The sequence below is a fragment of the Vidua macroura genome, chromosome 7, assembly GCF_024509145.1.
Source record: "Vidua macroura isolate BioBank_ID:100142 chromosome 7, ASM2450914v1, whole genome shotgun sequence".
Taxonomy (NCBI): Eukaryota; Metazoa; Chordata; class Aves; order Passeriformes; family Viduidae; genus Vidua; species Vidua macroura.
In genome coordinates this window covers 38,754,960-38,772,103 of record NC_071577.1, presented here as the reverse complement: position 1 = coordinate 38,772,103, position 17,144 = coordinate 38,754,960, and the positions used below count along the sequence as shown (strand labels likewise).

Here is a 17,144-nt window from a genome sequence, read left to right as displayed (position 1 = left end):
AGCCCTGGGGGAGGGGGGCAGAGGGGACAGCCACCACCTGCAGAGCCCAGGGATGGACAGAGGGACCCCCTGAGCCCCCCGTGCCCTGCCCTGGGGCAGTGGGGCACTGCCCGGGCCAGGCCACACCCCAAACACCTGCTCACAATCAACGCCACACCCCAAAACCTGCTCACACCCCAAATACGTGCTCACACCCCAAACACCTGCTCACAACCAACGCCACACCCCAAAACCTGCTCACACCCCAAAACCTGCTCACACCCCAAAACCTGCTCACACCCCAAACACCTGCCCACAATCAACACCACACCCCAAACACCTGCTCACACCCCAAACACCTGCCCACAATCAACGCCACACCCCAAAACCTGCTCACACCCCAATACCTGCTCACACCCCAAATACGTGCTCACACCCCCAAATACCTGCTCACAATCAACGCCACACCCCAAAACCTGCTCACACCCCAAACACCTGCTCACAATCAACCCCACACCCCAAATACCTGCTCACAATCAACGCCACACCCCAAAACCTGCTCACACCCCAAATACCTGCTCACACCCCAAATACCTGCTCACACCCCAAATACCTGCTCACAACCAACGCCACACCCCAAATACCTGCTCACACCCAAAATACCTGCTTAAACCCCACCCCACACCCCAAAACCTGCCCACACCCAAACACCTGCTCAAACCCCAAATGCCTGCTCAAACCCCACCCCACACCCCAAATGCCTGCTCAAACCCCACCCCAAATGCCTGCTCAAACCCCACCCCAAACACCAGCCCACACCCCACCCCAAACCCCAAATACCTGCCCACACCCCATTCCACATGAAATACCTGCTCAAACCCTGTGCCACACCCAAAAACCCTACTCAAACCCCATAGCACACGTGAAATACCTACTCAAATCCCAAGCCACACCCAAAATACTTGCTCACACCCCAAATACCTGCTCAAACCCCAAATACCTGCTCAAACCCCATGCCACACCCAAAAATCCTGTTCAAATGCCATGCCGAACCTGAAATACCTGCTGAAACCCAAAATCCCTGTTGAAACCCCATGCCACACCCAAAATTCCTGTTGAAACCCCATGCCACACCCAAAATACCTGCTCAAACCCTGTGCCACACCCAAAACCCTTCTCAAACCCCACAGCACACCTGAAATACCTGCTCAAATCCCAAGCCATACCCAAAATACTTGCTCACACCCAAATACCTTTTCAAATCCAAAATACCTGCTCAAATGCTGTGCCACACCCCAAATACCTGCTCAAACCATGCCACACCCAAAAACCTTACTCAAACGCCGTGCCACACCTGAAGTGCCTCCTCAAATCTCATCCCACACCCCAAATACCTGCTCAAACCCTTTGCCACACCCAAAATTCCTGTTGAAACCCAAATACCTGCTCAAATCCCAAGCCACACCCCAAATACCTGCTCACACCCCAAATACCTGCTCAAACCCTTTGCCACACCCAAAATTCCTGTTGAAACCCAAATACCTGCTCAAATCCCAAGCCACACCCCAAATACCTGCTCAAACACGAAATACCAACTCAAACCCCAAATACCTGCTCAAACCCCAAATACCTGCTCAAACCCTGTGCCACACCCAAAAACCCTACTGAAACACCATAGCACACCTGAAATGCCTGTTGAAACCCAAATACCTGCTCAAATCCCAAGCCACACCCCAAATACCTGCTCAAACCCCAAATACCTGCTCAAACCCTGTGCCACACCCAAAAACCCTACTCAAACCCCATAGCACACCTGAAATACCTGCTCAAATCCTGAGCCAGACCCAAAATACCTGCTCAAATCCAAAATACCTGCTCAAATGCTGTGCCACACCCCAAATACCTGCTCAAACCCCAAATACCTGCTCAAATCCAAAATACCTTCTCAAATGCTGTGCCACACCCCAAATACCTGCTCAAACCATGCCACACCCAAAAACCTTACTCAAACCCCGTGCCACACCTGAAGTGCCTCCTCAAATCTCATCCCACACCCCAAATACCTGCTCAAACCCCTTGCCACACCCAAAATTCCTGTTGAAACCCAAATACCTGCTCAAATCCCAAGCCACACCCCAAATACCTGCTCAAACCCCAAATACCTGCTCAAACCCTGTGCCACACCCAAAAACCCTACTCAAACCCCATAGCACACCTGAAATACCTGCTCAAATCCTGAGCCAGACCCAAAATACCTGCTCAAATCCAAAATACCTGCTCAAATGCTGTGCCACACCCCAAATACCTGCTCAAACCCCAAATACCTGCTCAAATGCTGTGCCACACCCCAAATACCTGCTCAAACCCCAAATACCTGCTCAAACGCTGTGCCACACCCAAAAACCCTACTCAAACCCCATAGCACACCTGAAATACTTCCTCAATTCCCGTGCCACACCCTAAATACGTGTCCTCCTCAAGCACGAGCACGTGGGAAAGAGCTAACGATACCAAAAATCGTAAATTTAAATCGTATTTTGGAAAAGTAAGGATTCTTTCCCGGATGTAGCAGGGTCTAGGAAAGCCCAAATAGGAAAAACCTAAAATAAAATGTATTTTATTTGTCTGGAAAAGCTGTTTATGTGTGGGGGCAGGGCCTCGAGCAGTGCTTGCTTTGGTGATGCTCAGTGTCCCCGTTCATAAAATTCCACCAGTAATTAGAATAAAAAGAGAGACAAAAAACCCCTCACAAAAGCACAAAAAAGCAGAATTGCTGCTTCCCCCGGTTCTGCACCCGTTAGCAGGAGGAACACAGAGCATTGCAGTTCTGCATCCCTGGTAAAGGAATTCATTTCGTTCAGATATATATATATTTTTTAATATATATATATATAATTTATATATTTAATTTATATATAAAATTTATATGTATATAAAATATATATATATAATATATAAATATATATGTGTGTATGTATATATATAATTTATATATATAATTTATATATATATAAAAATATATATATGTATCTATGTATATGTGCATATATATAAATTATATATATGTATATATATGTATCTATGTATATGTGCATATAAATATATAGAAATATAAATATATCATAAATAAATAAATGATTAAATATTATACATAATATATAATATATATATTATATATTATATAAATATATATTATATAATATTTATTCATTATTATATATTTATATTTACATTTATATATGTATATATAAAAATATATAATCTATAAATAATATATAAATATATATTATATAGATAATATATAAATATAAATAATATATAAATATAAATATTTATTTTTATATTTATGTATAATTAATTTTTAATGTATATATATTTATATATATAATTTATATAATATATATAAATATATATATGTGTCTATATGTATATGTATCTATGTATATGTAAATATATAGAAATATAAATATATCATAAATAAATAATTGATTAAATATTATATATAATATATATAATATATATAATATATTATATATAAATATATAAAAACATATATTATATATAATATTTATTCATGTATTTATTATATATTTATATTTATATAATTTCTTTATATATTTTAGTATTTATATATATAATATGTATAATTATATATTATTATATATCAAGATATACAATAATTATTTATTATATATTATCTATACATATTTTATATCTTAAATATATTCTATTATATATAATTATAGATATCAATATATATAATGATATGCTATTTATTAAATGAATTAAATTGAATTTATCACTACTATTGATTCATTTCCTTCATTCATTCATTCAACAAGAAATGTGAATAAAATTGCCATTTCTGAGCTGGCAAAACGCCCCCACAGCACCGCCCCCCACAGCACAAAGGGCTGCAGTTCCCTTTTCCAGCTGCACTGCTTGCCCTTTCTTTGCTGATTTTTTGGGGTTTTTTAAATGGGAAAAAACAGATTTCTGTGGCTCGTGACCCTTCCTGCAGCAAGAAATACAGGATTGAAAAAAAAAAAAAATCTTAATGATTTAATTTTTTTTTAATTATTAAAATAATTCTTAAAATTTTAAATTATTAAAATGCAGTAAGATGATAAAAGACTAAATAATTATTTAAATTATTGTAAAAAAATACAGTGTTAAAACTTAATAAACTGTTATTTTAAATTATAAAAATTAATAATGATAATAATGATAATAATGGTGATGATGATGAGAAGAAGGAGGAGAAGGAGAAGAAGAAGAAGGAGAAGGAGAAGAGGAAGAGGAAGAGGAAGAGGAAGAAGAGGAAGAAGGAGAAGAAGAAGGAGAAGAAGAAGGAGAAGGAGAAGAAGAAGAAGAAGAAGAAGAAGAAAAAGAATAAAAAGGAGAAGAAGAAGAGGAAGAAGAAGGAGAAGGAGAAGAAGAAGAAAAAGAAGAAAAAGGAGAAGAAGGAGAAGAAGAAGAAGAAGAAGAAGAAGAAGAAGAAGAAGGAGAAGAAGAAGGAGAAGGAGAAGGAGAAGAAGAAGAAGAAGGAGAAGGAGAAGGAGAAGGAGAAGAAGAAGAAGAAGGAGAAGAAGAAGGAGAAGAAGAAGAAGAAGAAGAAGAAAAAGAAGGAGAAGGAGAAGGAGAAGGAGAAGGAGAAGGAGAAGAAGAATTTTTAAATATTAACATAAGCACTTGCCCTTCCTGATAAGCCCCAAGCCGTTCTGCAGGACTCCAGCCCCCTCAGCACTGCGCAGTATTTTCATTTTAACAATCCCAAACAAAGCCAACCCCAGAGCCAGGGGCTGCAGGTGCCTCTCTCCAGCACAGGAGAATTTGCTCTCAATTCCCAGCCCAGCAGCTGCTGCAGCTTCCAGGCTCTGGCCTTGCAGAGAACCCCAAATGAATTTCCCCAAATCAGCCTGAAGCATGCCCAGGCAGCTCCCACAGCCCCAAAAATCTGAAATATCTTTCTATTTCTATTTCTATTTCTATTTATATTTATTTTATATAAAATATATATTTATATTTTTATATATAATATATTTTTTATATATATATAATGGGGGGGGAAGTAATAGAAAAGGAGAGGGGGGAAATAATAGAAAAGGAGAGAGGGGGAAAATATATATTATATATATATATATATATATATATATATAATGTAAATATATAAAATATATAAAAATATATAGACTATATACTATATATTATATACTATATACTATATACTATATACTATATACTATATAATATCTAATATATAACATATATAATATATAATGTAGATATCATATATAAATAATATCCGTATTATTCAATTATTCTAATATATTGCATATCAATATATTACATTAATATATCATAATATATGACAATGGCATTATAATAATATAATATTATAATAATATATATATATTAAAATATTATATATTGTTATATATATAATGTGTTTATATAATATAATCTTGTGTTTATATTATATATTACATCTATTACATCTATTATATATATTATAAATATTATATATATACTATATATTATATATAGTATATAATATATTATATATATTATATACTATATATAGTATATTATATATTATATATGATGCATTTATATTATATATATAAATATATATTATATCTATAATGCCGTATATATTACATAGTATATATTATAAATCACATATCATCTATTATATAGCATATCTATTATATAGTATATCGTATCTAGTCAATATTTTATGGTATATATGATATATGAAATAAAGAATGGCTCATTTCAAGGCAAGCACGAATATGCCACATTTAGTGACTCACTCTGATCCATTCTGGCACAGAACCACCTCAGGCTGCCTTTTCCCCCAGCCCCTCCCAGCATTCCCACCTTCCTCCTGCCCAGCCCCAGCATCCCACGAGGCACAGAAATATATATATATATATACATTTTTTTTTTTTTTTTTTCCTGCTGGCAGAGCTTTGTTTGAAGTTTATGGCCGAGTTTACCCCGTAATCCTCAGAAAATCTGGGCTGCGCACAAAGCCAGCCACACAGAGAATAAATCCTCCAGCACCAGCACGAGCAAACGTTCTTTTCTCTCCAGGAAAATGTTTCTCCGCGTGCTCCTGAGCACTGAGATTAATTTTGCTTTTGGGGTTTGTTTGTGGCGCTGAGCTGGCTTTTGCTTTGAAGTTAAACTGTGAAAGACGCCGTGAAGGGAGGGAAAAAATCAGACCAAGGGGCAGCAGCTTTGCAGTGGGTGTTTGTGGGTGAGCCAGAAATGGGGGAGAAAACACAAAAAGCACAGGGAGAGGTCCTGAGAGGAGAAAAGCAGGCAAAATGCAAGATAAAAGGGGAGATAATAATGCAAAAATGAAAGATAAAAGGGGGAAAATAATAGAAAAGGAGAGAGGGGGAAAATAAAAGAAAAGGAGAGAGGGAAAAGTAATAGAAAAGAAGAGAGGGGGAAATAATAGAAAAGGAGAGAGGGGAAAATAATAGAAAAGGAGAGAGGGGAAAATAATAGAAAAGGAGAGAGGGAAAAGTAATAGAAAAGGAGAGAGGGGGAAATAATAGTGAAGGAGAGAGGGAAAAGTAATAGAAAAGAAGAGAGGGGGAAATAATAGAAAAGGAGAGAGGGGAAAATAATAGAAAAGGAGAGGGGGGAAATAATAGAAAAGGAAAGAGGGGGAAATAATAGAAAAGGAGATGATGGGAAATAATAGAAAAGGAGAGAGGGGGAAAATAATAGAAAAGGAGAGAGGAGGAAATAATAGAAAAGGAGAGGGAGAAGAGCAATAGAAAAGGAGAAAGGGGGGAAAAATAAAAGAAAATGAGAGAGGGGGGAAAATAAAAGAAAATGAGGGAGAGGGAAATAATAGAAAAGGAGAGGGGGGAAATAATAGAAAAGGAGAGAGGGGGAAATAATAGAAAAGGAGAGAGGGGAAAGTAATAGAAAAGGAGAGAGGGAAAAGTAATAGAAAAGGAGAGAGGGGGAAATAATAGAGAAGGAGAGAGGGGGGGAGTAAAATAAAAGGTGATGATGTTGATAAAAGGCCATGGGAGAGAGAAGCAGAGGATGGATGTGACTGGAGGTGCATTAACAGAAATCCAGGTGATTTTCTGGGAGGATTTTTGGCAGATCCTCCCCAAGTGAATGAGGTGAGACCCCCCCCTCACCCAGCCCTGGGAGAAGCTGCAGCATCACCCCTCATCTCCCTGCTCTAAATCCAGCAGAGATTGCAGCAGTGCAGGCAGGGGAAAAAAAGAGATTACAGCTGCAGAAAAACCCAACTTCTGCAAAGGCCTGGCTAAAAATACTCCCTAACCCAGTTCCCCCAATTCAGAGAAATGCTCTCCTGCTCAGCCTCTCCTAAATGGGGGAATAATTCAGCAGCCAGGATAATTCCTGGGTGTCAGTGTGGCTTGGAAATTCAACTTTCACCCCTCAGAACCAGAGGTTTTCAGCTCAGGACCTGCCAAAAACCGTATTTTGCTGACTGGAAATTGTTGCCATAGCAAGAATATCTCGGAAATTCGGGGATGTTTGGTACTGCAAAAAAAAGGTGTGGAAGGCCTTGGGGTGGTTTAATGTGGTTTTGGTATCAAATCCTCCTCGAGGAAGAGAAATGTTCTGCAGCAGCTTCAGAACCAGCCCAGTTTTCCAGGGTTCACTCCATCCCCTGAGCCAGGAGAGAGATTTTTACACCAGCCCAGAGCATCTCCTGTCCATCATCACAACGAGGCAGTGGAAAGGGAGTTCTCTCAGCAGAGAGAGGAAAAAATGAATCACTTTTAGCAAAGAATACTATTAAATATTTAAGTTTTTGTCTCTGGATACTCATTTCTCATGGGGGGGGGGGGAAAGAAAGAAAATCCCACATTCTTGGTGTCAACGAGGCTCTGTCTCACAGTTGGAAAATAGACATTTTCTGAAGCTGTCCTGTCACCAATTATTGATATTTTAACAGGAATCTGATAACAATCACAAGCATTTCCCATAAAAATGGAAAATTTTTAATTTTTCTTCTAAATCCAAAAACCAAAGAGGCCATAAATATATAGAAATGGATGGACCAACCCAGAAATCCATCAGCAACCCCATGCCTGAGACTCCACACCTTTAAGGCTGTAAAAGATCCCATTTTGGATACTCCGAGGTAATTTTTTGCTGCTGTGTTTGCCAGGATTGTTTATGCAATGTTTTCACACTGCAAACCCCAATAAAACTGAATTAAGGCTTTTTTTTCAGTTCACACACAAGCACCGTGCACCTTCCAGGGGAGCTGGAAAAACAAACTTTGGCAACACCACAGGCAAATGCAAAGTGTCAAACCATTACTGAGCAACTCCAAATCTCTTTTCTGCCTCCACACCTGGCTTTTAAAAGGTTGCAGCAACACCAAATCAAGGAAAAAAAGGGAAAATAAAGAGAATATTTGGGAGGTAAGTATGGGTGACTCGAAGAACCAAACAGAAACAGGCACAAAAGCATCTTTGGGGTGTTAAGAAAAATAAAACAAACTACAAGCAAACTGTCTAGGAGGGATCTTAGGAGGAAAAGATTCACACCAAAATTCCAGATCAGCTTCTGCATTCAACGACAGCAGCCAGAGTTTAACCAAAAAAGCCTCAGCAGCCCCAAGCCATGGGAGCTGAGGGGGAAATGGGATCGTGTGGGGTTTTTAGGAATATGTGGCAATACCTGGAGACACCTCAGGCAGCACAGAACAAGGAATTTTGGAAGAAAACAAATCCTAAGTGAGGCATTTTCGTGACAACAGGAAGGACACCCAGGATAATACCACGGGTGTCAGCAGCAGAGTAATAAAAATCAAAGTTAAATACATAAAAATCAATAAAAATCAAAATTTAATATCACTCCCAAGCCCGTTTCCCCACAGAAACTTCTACAAAAAGAGAAAAGCTGATCAACATTAGAGCCTTACAAATGGCATTGCTCCCCTAATTTTCTCTTTTTGAACAGCTTTGATTCTCCTGGCACAGTTTGAAACCCTGAGCACACACGGGAGCTTCCCTGGGGCAGGGAGCCTCGGGAAAAACCCTCTGCAGTGGAGCACAGAAAGCACCCCAAATAACCCCAAAAAACCCCAAAAACCCCAAATCTCACCGCACCAGGCTCAACAAACACTTGCCAAAACAAATCCAAGCCCCAGTGGTTGATTGGTGCATCCCAGGGGAAGGAAAAGGACTGGGACTATACCCAGGAATGATGCTCAGTGTTTAAACCTTCTGATCCCAAAAAAAAATGAGGTACCAGAGAGGAAAAGACAACACAGGGTGGCTTAAAACTCCATTTTCCCTGTGGTTTGACAGTTTAGCTTGTTGAAATCCATCACCTGTATTTTAGGTTCTGAAGGTTTAAGGAAGAATCCATATTTTTGATGGGATAGGTTTGGAGAAGGATGCCCACGGGGGACTGGGAAAAGGGAGAAAAAAGATGCCCTGAGAAAACACAAGAGGGAAATCGCCTGGGTGAGGAAATGTGCTCTTCATTTCGAGTAAATCATCTTTCCAGCAGCACCACCAACACACAGAAGACATTTTCACACCTGAGTTCTCACCACTCTTTTAGAAAACAGGAGAGCAAACACAGGAGCAGCTGCATCCATAAAACACATCCTGATCCCTGCTGGACCAGCTCAGCCCTGACAGACAAGCCTGGCAGAGCAGGAATGCCCATTCCAGAGGGAGAACAGCTGAGGAGCCAGAGGAAAATCAAACTAACCCCCCCCAAACCACGCTGTCCCCACAGAACTGGCTTAAACCCAGCAAGAACGGGCCAAGCAGAAAAGGAGTTTGGTTTGAAATTTATTGGGAAGTGTCCCTGTCTTGGGAACACCTCCCAAACGTGGGGCAGTTCCAGCAGAATCCCAGGAGCTGGACTGGCTGCCACTGATCCCAAAACCCGTGCTTGTGGGATTAGACAAAGGCACAGTGGAAAAGGAGAATATTTGGAGAAATCCTTATCAGTACAGATGTTTTTTTCCACTGACATTACGGCACCTTTGCTTCAGCGCTTCATGGGAGTCTCCCTGCCACAAGAAATTAAAATATTTCTTGATAATCAGCCCCAGAACAGTTCCATCCTTTACCAACACACTGCCAAACCAGAACCAAACCCCTCCTCAGTCACCTCATCAGGCCCCTGGTTGTAATCTTCCCCCCAGAACAAGTGTGGAGCACAGGAGTTGCTTTAAATACCAAACTTGGGAGCAGCTCCCTGAGCAGCCACACCAGTTCTTCAGCAAATGGCATTGGTTTTGTGCAGGGAATAAAAAAGTGATCCCGACCCAGTGGGACCAGCCCGTGTTTGCTCTTTCCCAAAGGAACAGCGACGCGATCCGCAGGGTTCTGCTCCTTCCCGAGGTACCTACGGAGCAAAACCACCCCAAAGGGAAAAATAAAACCAGCCAGAGCCAGATCTGTCAGTGCTGAGCTCTGGAAATAGTCTGACCTGAAAGCACCAGAGCCACAGGGGATGAGCACATCAAGCCTGGCTCCTCCGTGGAATCAGAAGCAGCAGCAAGACCCAGGCGTTATTCCAGGCTGCAGGAAAATGCCAGGGTGTGCAGGGAGGGTGGGCACACTTGTGGGACACACAGCTCCCACAAAAGCCTTTGGCAGCTGCCTGAAAACACCAATTCCCCAGGAACTGGGGGGAAAAAAAAATAAGTGTTTGTATCCCCAAAGTCCTTCTCAGCAAACCCAAACCCAGTCCTTCTCCCTTCCAAACCAAACCCTGCCCGGTCCTTGTGAGGATTGGGTTTGTAAAGGATTCCCAAAAACCTGCCCGAAAGCTCACACAGCCTTGGACAAAAAGTTTGTACACAAAAATAAAGCTTGCATGCAAACTCTGAGATAAGGTGTGCTGACTGAGGAAGGAATGGGATAGAGATGGCATTGTGGAGAGAGAGACTGAACTAGAAACAAGTTCCAACAAGCTTCAAACCATGACCAGGCATTTTGGAGAATTAGGACTGTGAAAAATGCGTTGTAGCAGGACCACGTGGGGGAAAAATTACAGGTGATTGGTGTTAGAAGTATGAGCAGCATTGTGTGGGAAAAGCTAAAGGGCTGAAAAACATTTATAAGGGATTGCAACCAGGAAATGGGGTGGTTTCTGATAAGAGATGTAAAACTCAGCACCATTCTATGTCTCACCCTTCTACGGGACTAAAAATCTTTTAAAAGATTTTTATGGAATAAAATGGAATAAAAATGGAATAAAATCTTTTAAAACCCCTCTCAGCTGCCCTGTCTCTGTAGAGCTGGGATTTTCCAACAAGTCCTCAGTGGAAAAGAGGAGCTGGGAAAGAACAGAAAAAGCAAGGAGAACAGCACCTCCCATTCTCTGCCAGTTCTTCCAGCAAGACACAGCCTCACATCTCCCATCCAGCAGGAGCTCCTGGCAGGAGATTTTTATAGTCACACCAGGAACAAATCCTCCACAGGCACAGGGGCTGTGACTTTGGGGGCAGAGATGGACACTTGGCTTTTGGTAAAAGATGCACACACAGAAGAAAAAAAAAAAAATCCCAGCAGGGCAGTTGTTTAATTTTTATATTTTTTATATTTTAATTTTTAATTTTTTATATTTTTTTAAACCAGCCATTTGCTCGTTATCTCAAGGATTTATTGATTTTTTTAAGGTCTGTTTTACCCACAGAGTGACAAGTGTTTAACAGCACTCAGAGGTCTTTGTACAGGAGGGATTTTAGAACGTGCTCTTCACTAGCACAAACTCTGCTGGCTTCACTTATATACATATGGAATAAAAGATAAAGGGATGAAAATAAGCGAGAAGCTCTCCACAAGACATTCCAAAAAGTACTTATAGCAGAAAGCATTAAAAAAAAAAATTAATTAAACAAAAGCACAACCCTGCTCAGACAGGAATCGGCCACCAACGTTTGTTTTCCTTCCTGTCACAGAATATTCCCAGCTGGAAGGGACCCACAAGGCTGATCCAGCTCTCAGCCCTGCACAGGAATTCCTCCCCTGGAATGTGACACTGCAGAGCAGCAGTGACCAGGCACAGCAGGATCAGGTGATGGTTTGTTTGCTTTGGGCCACATCACTTATTTATGTGCAATATTTCACGGGAGAGACAACAGAATCTCCCCCCCCCCGCGAGTAAATCCCAGTCCTGGGCGGTCCTGCCACCGATCCAGGAGCTCTCCTGGATTTCCCCGGGGCTGGAGCCCCCCCGGGATGGGCAGAGAGGGGAAGGGGGAGGCTCTGCCTGAGCCGGACTCTGCAGAGCTCAGCAGCTCCTGCTAAGCCGGGCTTTACAAATCCCTCCCAGCGCCAGGAGCAGCTGACCCCACGGTGGAGAGCCTTTTGTCCCTGCCCGGGAACAACAGGAGCTTCCCGAGCTGCTTTGGGATGTTCTGCTTCCCACCAGGAGATGTTTGCCTGAACAACCCCCCCCGGACCAGCCCCGTGCTGGCTGCTAGGAGAAAAAAGGAGGTGAAAACCTGAAACCACCACTCCCCTCCACAACTAAATTCTTATTTGTTTTCCCATCAGAGCTGGCTGGAAGGATAAACCCAAACCCTAAAACGCAGCCCAGGGATTATCCCAGCAGGTGCTGAGGCTCTCTGCATCCTTCCCTCCCAGGTGCTCGGGGATAGGAGCACCTGGAGGAGCAGGACACGGCCACGCTCCGGGAGCTGCTGGGCAAACAGCTCCACGCTCCCCACGAGCAGCAAGGCAGCCAGAAAACCACATTTTTAGGTCTGTCAGGCAGCACAATCCACCAGAGAGTCACCTTGAGGCTGCAGAGGAGCAGAGGGAGATAAAAGGAAGCTGCAGCCCGGTGAGGCTCCTGGGCAGCCAAGCGCAGAGGGAAGCCCTGGGTTTATCCCCTTTATCCCCTTTTCCTGCCCTGCTCACAGGGGGAGATTCACCTCCAAGGCTTTTTGGGTTTTAGACGTCCTGGCAGAACGGAAACACAGAGTTTTTGTCTGGTTGGAGGAAAGGGGAATTCAAGGGAAAAGGTTTTCACCCTGCGTGCTTCACACACAGATGGACGGGAGACACCAAACCCCAAAACCCAGGGGTCAGATCCCAAAACGCAAGGATCAGATCCCAAAACCCAAGGATCAGATCCCAAAACCTGGGGGTCAGATCCCAAAACCCGGGGGTCAGATCCCAAAACCCGGGGCTCAGATCCCAAAACCCAGGGCTCAGATCCCAAAACCCGAGGCCCAGATCCCAAAACCCGAGGCCCAGATCCCAAAACCCGGGGCTCAGATCCCAAAACCCAGGGCTCAGATCCCAAAACCCGGGCTCAGATCCCAATGCCAGTGATTTATCCAGCTGGAAAGGAGTCAGGACACTGCCCTGGGGCAGCTCTGCTCACACAGCCCCAGCCCAGCCTAAGGAAACTCCAGCCTAAGTGGTTAAACTTCCCCTCTTTGCTGCTCCTTCCCAGAAATACCAAGTCATCAGCTGTAATTTTTTTGCCCAAGGCCCCAGGGAAGTGTAACAGGAGATGACAGTGGGAAATTCAGGGAGAAAGCCTTTTCCCCGTGTTTACTGGGAAGAAATAAATTTATTCGGACTTACTAGTCAGAAAAAAAAAAAAAAAAAAAAAAAATTAGATGTTTCCCTTAAATCAGTTGTATTTTATTTTTTTCTTACATGATGACATAATTCCTCCGAGGGGAAGTGGATAGTTTTGTTTGGTCTTTTTAAATTTTAATAGAACCCTTCTCTTTCCAATCCACGGATCAAAAATAAAAGCTGCATTGCAGTGCTTTCAAATGCTATAGTAAAACAAAAAAACAACAAAAAAAAACAAAACAAAACTGGTTGGTCCTGGCTTATTTTTGCTCCCAAGAGCTTTTTGAAGACTGAAATCCTACTTTTCCTAAGGAACTCTGCTCTGGTGGTGCCTTTCCACAGATCAGGACTCCTTGCCCCAGCCAGGCATTCTTTGTTGGAGCAAAGCAGCCACTCCAAACTAATTAAAATAAAAATAAAAATAATTAAAAAACCAGCAGCACTTCCCACTCCTACTGCAGTGGGATCCACTGGGGATCGAGTTACACCAGAGCTCAGGGCTGCAAATGAAGAGGACAAAGAAGAAGGGGAGATTTCTGTGCTCCCTTCCACTCCACCAAAGCACAGCCCTTCCCACCGAGCTCCAGCTGATGGCTCCTCCTCGGAAAACAGAAGCTGGATTTGAGGACACATTGCATTAGTTGAGCTGATTAAAATCCTAAATAATTACAATTTTTGCCTTAGGAAGGGAAAGGCAAACTCTGAGCTTCTGAGTAGATTTTTCAAGATAGCAAACCACCCCCCAACTTGAATATCCATGTAAAAGAAATATCTTTATCAAGAAATACATGCACTTTCCTTGTTTCTCTCTATTTTTTTTTAACTTCCATGGTAGGAAATTACCAGCTGCTGGGTTTTTTTTTTTCCTTTTTTTACCCTCACCAAACGAATTATTTCCTGCCTGCAAGACAAAAAAAATCTTTTTCCAAACCATCACAGTTACTGTTTTCCCAGCCAACAGATACTTTCTAGACAAAGACACATTATGAGTGGGGAAAAGAGAATTCTAAACTCCAATTCTCTTCAAAACACAGCGCTGTAAAGGATTTACAGGAGCTGTATTTTAATCTGCTTTTAATATGTCTGAGGGCTTATTTATTTAGGGGGAGGGGAACTTGCTGACATTTGTTTCTCAAACATCACAATGGCACAGAGACATTTTCCCTCCCAATATCTGCTGGCCAAATCCAGCCCTCTGCTGCTGCCCAAGATTGATAACCAGTTTGATTATTCTATTGTTAACAGGCTGCTGGGGGTGCCACAGCTTTAACCTTCACAGAAAGACAATTAATTTGGCAGGACAGAGGGCATTTCATATTAAAAAAATAACAACCACAAGCTGTTCATGCTCATAATTCACCTTTTTTTTTTTTTTTTTGTTTGTTTGTTTGTTTCTCGCAGCTGTTCTGCAACTTTCACCAGCAAAGTTTCTGAGGGCCTCAAGGTTTTGGTAAGGGTTTTAACAAATTGTGCAAGGAGCTCTGCTGGCAATTAATTGCAGGGTCTCTTCATCACCATACAGCACAGAACATGTTATTGATGACCAGTATAGGAAATAGATGTCACAGAGGACCAGTATATGAAATATTTATATATAATATGATATGTATAATAAAGATATATGAAATAAAGCACCACAGAACAGGCTAAACCAAAAATCTGCCCCTGAACCCCCAGCCAAAGCAGCACCGGGGGGTTCTGAGCGCTGCTCTCTGAGGGACCTGCTCTGGGAGAGGGAGAGGGAAAAGGGAGAGGGAAAATAGAGAGGGAGAGGGAAAAGGGAGAGGGAAAGGGAAAAGGGAAAAGGAAAGGGAAAAGGGAGAGGGAGAGGGAAAAGGGAGAGGGAAAAGGAAAAGGGAAAAGGAAAGGGAAAAGGGAGAGGGAAAACAGAGAGAGAAAGGGGAAAGTGAGAGGGAAAAGGGAGAGGGAGAGGGAAAAGGGAGAGGGGAAGGGGAAAAAGGAGAGGGAAAAGGGAGAGGGAAAAAGGAGAGGGAGAGGGAGAGGGAAAGGGGAAAGGGAAGGTGCTGGGCTGGGAAGGAGCCGCATCCCGACCCTTTGTTCCCATTAAAGCCCTGGAGCAGCCGAGCCCCAGCAGAGCGCGGGGGGCGCGCAGGGCCGGGCCGGGGGGAGGCGATTTGGGTCCATTTCGTCGTTTTAAACGCGGAAATAATAATAAAAAAAAAAAACAACACCCAAACTTGGGTGGCAATGCCGCAGCGCTGCTCAGCGCCGTGCCGCCGCCGGGCACGGGGATCCCGGGCTGGGGATGGGGATGGGGATCCCGGGATGCGGCTCCCGGCCCCGGGGCAGCTCCGGTGCCGGCGCTGCCGCAGGGGCGCGGCGGAGGCGCGGGCGGCCGCCCCAGTCGAGCATGCCCAGTGCCCGGCATGACATCAGCGCCCGAGCCCGCGGCTCCCCCGCGCCCCCCGGCTCCCCCGAGACCCCCGGCACCCGCGGGGACCCCCGCGCCGCTCGCCCGCTGGGTCGGGGGCAGCCCGGCCGGGGGGGGCGCGGGCAGCGCTGCCGCCCCCATCCCGCTCCGCGGCTGCGGCAACAATGGAGGGGATGGGGGGGATTGGGGGGATGGGGGGGATGGAGGGATGGGGGGGATTGGGGGGATGGAGGGATGGAGGGGATGGAGGGATGGGGGGGATTGGGGGGATGGAGGGGATGGAGGGATGGAGGGATGGGGGGGATTGGGGGGATGGAGGGATGGAGGGATGGGGGGGATTGGGGGGATGGGGGGGATTAGGGGGATGGAGGGGATGGGGAATGGAGGGATTGGGGGGATGGAGGGGATGGGGGGGATGGGGGGGATTGGCGGGATGGAGGGGATGGGGGGATGGAGGGATGGGGGGGATGGAGGGGATGGAGGGGATGGGGGGATGGAGGGATGGAGGGATGGGGGGGATGGAGGGGATGGGGGGACCCGCCGGGAGCGCTCGGGGGGCAGCGCGTGGGGGGGATGCTCGCCCGGAGAGGAGGGATGCTCGCCCCGCCCGAGCGGGCGGCAGCGGGACGCGGGATGCGGCAGACTCACCCCGATGACCACGGTCTCGTCGCCCTTGAATTTGGGGATGAATTTGTCGCCGCGCAGGATCTCGGCCTCGTTGAGGGGCCGGAAGCGGCACATCACCTTGATGCTGCACTCGGCGGGGTCCGCCATGGCGGCGGCGGGCCCGGGGCTGCGCGGGGCAGGTGCGGCAGCGGCGGGGCTGGGGCCGCCGGGCGGGCGGGGCCGGGAGCCCTGGCAGCCGCTCGGAGCCCGCGGACACGCCCCGGACCGGCCCCGCTCGGGCGCGGCTGCGCGGCCACCGCGGGGCCTCCCCCCGCAGCGCCCGCGGGGGATGCGCCGGAGCGACCCCGAGCAGCCCCGGGACCGCCGGTGGCCCTTCCACCGGCCAGGGACACCTTCCATCACCCCAGGGACACCTTTCATCACCCCAGGGACACCTTCCACTGCCCCAGGGATACCTTTCATCACCCCAGGGATACCTTCCACCACCCCAGGGATACCTTCCACTGCCCCAGGGATACCTTCCACTGCTCAGGGACACCTTCCACTGCCCTACGGATACC

General features: G+C 44.8%; 1 protein-coding gene across 1 annotated transcript in view; it reads right to left on the bottom strand.

Annotated features, from left to right (window-relative positions):
- KIF5C (kinesin family member 5C) overlaps window positions 1–16,788 on the bottom strand; it is a 76,577-nt gene extending 59,789 nt beyond the window's left edge. The window contains exon 1 of the mRNA XM_053982644.1: window positions 16,606–16,788. Coding sequence (XP_053838619.1) covers window positions 16,606–16,731 — 126 coding nt within the window. The 5' untranslated portion in view covers window positions 16,732–16,788. The remainder of the gene's footprint in view (window positions 1–16,605) is intronic.
- Window positions 16,789–17,144: the final 356 nt, after the last annotated feature.